The 7,403-nt window shown below is 32.3% G+C and overlaps 1 protein-coding gene across 1 annotated transcript; it reads right to left on the bottom strand.

Moving 5' to 3' along the window:
- Positions 1-3,262: 3,262 nt before the first annotated feature.
- LOC136066015 (acyl-lipid (9-3)-desaturase-like) lies at positions 3,263-5,457 on the bottom strand. Its single transcript, XM_065769876.1, has one exon. It carries the CDS (start codon positions 5,105-5,107, stop codon positions 3,764-3,766), a length of 1,344 nt encoding a protein of 447 aa, XP_065625948.1. The 5' UTR covers positions 5,108-5,457; the 3' UTR covers positions 3,263-3,763.
- Between the last annotated feature and the right edge of the window lie 1,946 nt (positions 5,458-7,403).

The following is a 7,403-nucleotide window of genomic DNA, read 5'->3' as shown; positions in this document are numbered from 1 at the left end:
TTTTTTTTTTTTTTTTTTGGGGTTATGGGTTTTCTAGTGGGAATGGGTTATTGATTTCGTTACTCATTTCCTAATTTTGATTGTAAAAGTTCACAAAATGAGTTGAATTAAATTAATTTATATACAAGTTTCTAGCTGTGATTATTACACAAGTTTTGGTCCTTGAAAGTATTATATTTGCATTCTTGTAATATAAAAAAATGATCTTTCTATTGATTCCTTTTAAGAGCTCAGGTAGTTTGAAACAATGATGAATTTGTTAAAAACTCTTTGAATTTTTGTGTTGTGTTACGTTGCATACCCAATCCATTGGCAATGGGTTGGCACAGAGGTGATGTTGCAGAGGGAAGAAAGAGGGGAAAGAAGAAAAGATAACTTGAGAAATAAATGGGGTTTGACGTGTCCTTTTTCCTACCTTCAGATCATTTATGTGCCACATGTCATTCATTTATTTTAAAATGGGAGAGAATGGGAGATAATTGAACGGGAGGGGAGCCGGACTCCAAAATAAATAGACATAATATATTCTATTTTGGGGGCATTAGGTCGTTACTTAAATGCCCTAATAATTTGTTATAAAAAAAAAAATGGCCTAATGGTTGAGCAGTCCAATATAAACTAGACATTTAATGCTAAACTTCTATACCAATTATGATATTATCTATAAAAGTTTAACTATGTTGATCTTGAACTAGGCTTAGATTGCATTCAAAAGCCAACTCAAAACCGTTGATCGCAGCTGTATGAAGAATCGACGGAGCTGTAATCCATTTGCCATTGTGGTCACTGGTCCTTAACAATCTTGTTGTTTGTGAGCCCTCCATTGTAGTCTATTTGTTATTGTGGTCCATGATAATATCTTCTTGTTACCATTGTTACATGAATTATTTAGTAGGACTTTATAAGAGATGCTTTCGTGAACAGGGAATTTATGCAGGGTTTTTGCTTCTCACTTTTACCTTTTATAACTCTAACATGAAGGGGATATTGGGCTTTTGCCCTTATTTTGCAAAAATAATAACAATATGTCTTTGTTTTGAAACTAATTAGGTCCGTGTTCTTCTTCTGAAACTTAATTTTAACAAAATCGAGTTCTATGCATATTTTGCCGTTTAATTTAAAAAAAAAAAAAAAATTAAGTGAAACTCGACTTTGGTAAAGTCGAGTTTCAACTAAAAATTTACATATAACTCAATTTTGAGGATATCAAGTTTTATACCAAACTCAACATTGTTAAAATCGAGTTTCAAAAATAGGGACACAGACATAAATAGTTTCACAACAAGGACATATTGCTGTTATTTTTGTAAAATAAGGGCAAAAGCCCAATATTCAGGGATATTGGGCTTTTGCCCTTATTTTGTAAAAAATCAAGCACAAACCCTTATTTTGTAAAATATTCATGTTTTGAAACTATTTAAGCCCGTGTTCCTGTTTTAGTACTCGATTTTAAAAAAAAAAATTGAGTTACAAGTGGAACTTGACATTAGTAATGTCGAGTTCTATGCATATTTTGCCACTTAATTTTAAAAAACAATTTAAGTGAAACTCGACTTTGCTAAAGTCGAGTTTCAATTAAAAATTTACATATAACTCGATTTTGAGGATATCAAGTTTTATACCAAACTTGATTTTGTTAAAATTGAGTTTCAAAAACAAGGACACAGATTTAAATAGTTTCAAAACAGGGACATATTGCTGTTATTTTTTTTCACCTTTTGTTTATTCGAGATAGAAATCCTACTCTATCATAATCTAAGTATATGTGTGAAGCTCCCCACCCCTACTCCACTCCACAAGAACTTGTATTAGAGTTAACCAAGACGGTATTATTTCTAGTTTCCATTTAAAATACACAAGGACGTGGTTAGATCTTAAATTTTAACCATATATCTAACCTTGGTTAGAATTTTAAAATAACTATTACTAGATACACAACAAGATTTTAAAATAATTTTTGTTAAAATGGTAAGTTGTGAGTAATTGGCAATCACTTTTAGTGATCCGCCCCCAATACTTTTAATTTTTCACCTCTCACCCACCATTTCAATGAGTTTTGTGGAAAAAACTCAAATAGTGTCAGTAGACTTGTCTAAAAAATTAAAATAAAATTCAGGATAGGGTTGCCTACTATCTAGCGCTTGCTGCATGGCATCACATCAGGGAAAACTATCATTTCAAGCAAACATATCATCTTCTACGGTGAACTCAAGGCATGCCCTTTGTACTCTCTTGTTAGGAAGTTGCGTTGAAGGTTCAATGCTTGTACTAGGACAAGGAGCCAACACACCCTGTGATTTGAATGTGTGGCACTGGAACTTCTATCAATTTTAAAATCTTAGTGTTGAAAGGATGCACCAAGAACACAAGGAGAAATAAGATGATTGACCTGTATGGATATATATAGTTCTTATGAAAACTCCAATGTAGAGTTCTTAGAATCCAGTTCACTTATTTCAAAATGAATGAACAAAATTTTAGGAACTGCATGACAGAATTAATATTAGAACTCTAGTCTAAATGATACTAATCCAACGGGTATCTGCAAAATTAGAACCTTGGAAGGTAATGAAAAGCTTTATCATTTTTTCTTTTCTTTTTTGTTTGGCTAATGAGAGAAAAGTTTCATCATTGTTTGAATGAAATGACACCTCTTGTATCAGAGCAATCAACAAGATTGGACCTTGGACCTCATACAACATAACCCCAGTATAAAGAAAGAGCGGTTGGGATAATATCACATCTCTGAAAATTAAGTATGGGATCCTGGGTGCTATATTCTGCACATTCAATTATAATTACCAACATGCATCAAGTGAATGAGTTTCTTCAGCTGAAAATTCCAGCCAATTCAAACTTAATTAGCTGAGAATAGACACCTACAGGAATGTATTTATTATAATTGGCAATTATAGTAGGTTTGTGAAGATTAAACAGAATAGCTCTATTGTAATTGGCAAAATTGCAGGATCAGATTCCTACTGGACTCAAACAAATAAGACCCTCAATAAGTTTATTTGAATTGCTTCTTAATTCAAATAAATTTGAGATGCTAAATAGGAGGGACAAATCATCAGAAACATGAAAATAACAAATTGGTATGCCACTGACGGCAGTGTTACAATCTAGAAGGAATCTACAACCTCTGCTCGTAAAAACAAGCTAGTGCAATGAAACTAAACTGATATTATAATAAAGCTGGAAAAGGGAAATATAGTACCAAGTAAAGCAATCCAATAAAACAATAAAGAAAGACCAAATCTTGAAAGTTCAAACTAGCTTTGGCATTGAATAAAAACCAACAATATCAAATGTTAACAGTATTCTCAAAGACAAAGAAGTTCAAAACGCAACACAAATAAATAAATATTTATAGAGTGAGACTAAAAGCCTCCTAAGCACATACTGAGCTATCAAAAACAAACATTGAATGGAATCACAATCCTTTTCATCCCACTAATCCCTAACTGAGGTGTTGAGCGCAAACAGGAGGATAAGGAACTATATCAGCTTGCAGATAATCAGCACGAATTGTTTGTCACCTATTCCAAAAATGACATAAGCTGATCCCACAAACGTGGGAATCAGTAATGAGCGATTGAAGCCTTCAAGCAATGATAAAGATGGTTATTATTGCTCCATTGAAACCAAGGATGACCACCCTCAGATATCAATTGAAATACAGTCCTTATGTCAACTTAACATCAGATAGGCACAAATAACTGCAACACCAAAATCTTAGCAAGCTTCGGAAATGTCTATATCATCCATGAGTGTTGAAAGCTTCCCAAACCATATTCTTTGGAACTGGATTGGCAAGATCACGAGCCTGCAAGGCTGCTGTCCTGAGTGTCCCAATTGTCATTTCATTGGCCTTCCAGAATGAAGCACTGTTGTAAGGCAAATTGTGCTTCTTGCATAGTTCCTGAACCATTGGTGAGACTTTCCTCAGCTGGCATCGAGGCAAACGGGGAAACAAATGATGCTCAATCTGAAACTGCAGCCCACCATGAAACCAATCCATCCAAGAAGGGCAGGTTATATCCAATGTTCCCTTAGTCTGCTTGTCACACCATTCATTCCCACTAGGGTGGCCAACATAAACATTAGAAGAGAAATGGTTCAAACAGAACTGAACATGTTGAATTCCGGTGACCGAAAAACTTATAATAACAAACATGATTCTCTCACCCCAATTAGGCAGGCAAGAAACAAGAAAGGGGTACCAAATCCAAAACACAAGAATCCCCAAGACCTCCTGGCCCCTATTGGCCACCCTTCTCTTAGACAACAACAACATGAATGATTGTGCAAATAAGTTAATCCTAGCCAAACACATGACAGGATAAAATGACCAATGCTGGTAACTAACCAAGAACCTAGAAGCAGAATCAAAATTCAGCTTCCTATCATAAAAATAAGAAGTAAGTGAATTGAAGAATTTCGAAGATACCACAAAGAAAGGCATGTGCTGAAGATCTGGATCGAAATCCAAGCTGTTACATGCAATGTGATGTGCATTGTGGTTCCACTTCCACCAAGCAATACTAATCCCTGCAAGACAATTCCCACTAAGAACTTGAGCAAAGCGATTGAATCCAGTGCTGCTCATAACCTTGTAATGCCCAGAGTCATGTCCAATCCAACCACTTTGAATCCAAAGAACCCCCATTAACGCACCACAACCAAGATGCACCCACATGCTATCAGAGCACAAAATACCATAAACACTCACAACAAATAACAGTGCTATCGCTGTAAGTGTATACAGCGTCACGTGTCCCTTTTTATCAAACAAACCCATCTGAGTAAACTCAGACACAAGCTTCCTGTAATCTTTGGAAACCTCTGAAACAGAATAGTCTTGGAGATAATACCCAGTAAAGAATTTGTCTAGATATTGATAAGCAGTGCCTGGATGGTATGCAACAAAAGCATCAGTGGCATCTTGGCCAGAGAGATTCAACAAAGGAGGCTCACCACCTGGGTGGTCTTTAGCCCAATCAGACACATCGTAGATCTTTCCCTGGATAGAGACCCATAGATCTCCTCGTTTGTTGTGCTTTCCAAGTTCTTCCTGTGAAATGTGCCTCCTTGACTCTGCCATTGAAAGGAACACACAGAAAAACAGAGATCTAAGAATAAAGGTCAAACCTTTTCTCTCTTTCTATGCTTCTCTTCCTTTCTGGGTTGTGAAAGGAAGAGACTTTAAAAAAAAAAAGGTTTATAACATGAGAGATAAGAGATGGGTTTTTTATTTTTTTTCGGGATCTTTATCTCTGTGATTGTATTTCTGCCATACAGTTTTGATTTTTGGCGATTGGGGATATCTTTTGAGAGATAAGACGTCTGAGAGGGATGATATTTAACGAACCAAGAGTGGAGTTGGAAGTACAACAGCCAAGCGCAATTTGAAGAAGCGCCAATAGTTTAAGAGGAGTGCTAAATTGCTAATGATACAACAAATTGTCGCAGTACACTCACAACAGTCTGTTAGTCAAAAAATTGAGTCCATTTAAAATTAAAAACAACAATGTTACCTGAATTTGTTGTGTTTACACTTTATAGAATTTCTTTACTTTTAACTTTTAAACATGGTCTTCTAAGAAAGAAAAAAAAAATTCATACATTGAGGTGAAAAATGAAAATGTTTGGTCAAAACTCAAAAGGGTAAAAAATAGTTTTTCTTTATAGATATGATTTAATTTCAATTTATGTAGTTCATTTTATGCTGACTGTTTTTTATAATGAGATCATTTTTAAGGTTTTTTTTTTTTTTGAAAGAAGAAGATAAGTTTTAAGTTAACAAATTACTTTTAATTCAAATACCTAGCAAATATATATATATATATATATGTGTGTGTGTGTGTAATTCAAAGAGTGGGGTTTTAAAGAGTAATTTTTAATATAAAAATTTATTGATGTGTGCAAGTTGATAAAGAATTACATCATGCATATTTGTGAGTGGAATTTATTCCAAAAAGATACAGTAGAGAGAATTTTTTTCAGTAAACCTCTATTTTTTTTAGAGGAAAAGGTAAACCTCTAAATTTAGTTAGATATTGGCTTTATTTCTATATAATACAAATAAAATGTTCCTTTCACACACATAAAACTTATATTTGTAAATTTTACATATTTATCTTTGAAAAATGTTGCAACTTTATATGATCGAGAAATATTATTTTTACTACATTTTTACAAAAAATCATAATGACAGGTTATTATGGATTGTTATTAGTGTGAAAAAAATAATTCTTGTGATAGGTTTAATAATAAATTATCACTTATAATTTATTATGAAAATGTTATAAATGTAACATTCTCTTATACCGTATATTTTCTCAAAGATGAGATCACCTCATCTTTAATTAGGTCAAAATACAAGTTTAGGTTTAATAATAAATTATCACTTATAATTTATTATGAAAATGTTATAAATGTAACATTCTCTTATACCGTATATTTTCTCAAAGATGAGATCACCTCATCTTTAATTAGGTCAAAATACAAGTTTAGGTTTAATAATAAATTATCACTTATAATTTATTATGAAAATGTTATAAATGTAACATTCTCTTATACCGTATATTTTCTCAAAGATGAGATCACCTCATCTTTAATTAGGTCAAAATACAAGTTTAGGTTTAATAATAAATTATCACTTATAATTTATTATGAAAATGTTATAAATGTAACATTCTCTTATACCGTATATTTTCTCAAAGATGAGATCACCTCATCTTTAATTAGGTCAAAATACAAGTTTAGGTTTAATAATAAATTATCACTTATAATTTATTATGAAAATGTTATAAATGTAACATTCTCTTATACCGTATATTTTCTCAAAGATGAGATCACCTCATCTTTAATTAGGTCAAAATACAAGTTTAGGTTTAATAATAAATTATCACTTATAATTTATTATGAAAATGTTATAAATGTAACATTCTCTTATACCGTATATTTTCTCAAAGATGAGATCACCTCATCTTTAATTAGGTCAAAATACAAGTTTAGGTTTAATAATAAATTATCACTTATAATTTATTATGAAAATGTTATAAATGTAACATTCTCTTATACCGTATATTTTCTCAAAGATGAGATCACCTCATCTTTAATTAGGTCAAAATACAAGTTTGGATCTGAAACTAGGAGTTATAAATTCATTTTATGGATGAATTATTAGTTGTTTTAATATGTAACGAAACATATTACACAAGTGTTAGAAGTAGAACTTAGAAGACATATTACATATATGAAAAAAGTATCACGAATGTCACATTAGTTTGTTATTGGCACAATCGTGGTAGAGTACTAAAAATAAAATTGTGATGCAACCAATGTTCTATGAGCAAAATTGAAACCTTTTTTTTTTTTTTTTTGAGAAGGAGCAA

The sequence above is a fragment of the Quercus suber genome, unplaced genomic scaffold (assembly GCF_002906115.3).
Source record: "Quercus suber isolate HL8 unplaced genomic scaffold, Cork oak 2.0 scaffold_1577, whole genome shotgun sequence".
NCBI classification, from domain to species: Eukaryota; Viridiplantae; Streptophyta; class Magnoliopsida; order Fagales; family Fagaceae; genus Quercus; species Quercus suber.
The sequence above is the reverse complement of the archived record's forward strand: the minus strand, read 5'-3'. Positions and strand labels throughout refer to the sequence as shown.

Excerpts from the sequence above, each read along its gene's own strand:
- LOC136066015 (XM_065769876.1), bottom strand. The coding sequence starts at position 5,107 with ATGGCAGAGTCAAGGAGGCACATTTCACAGGAAGAACTTGGAAAGCAC.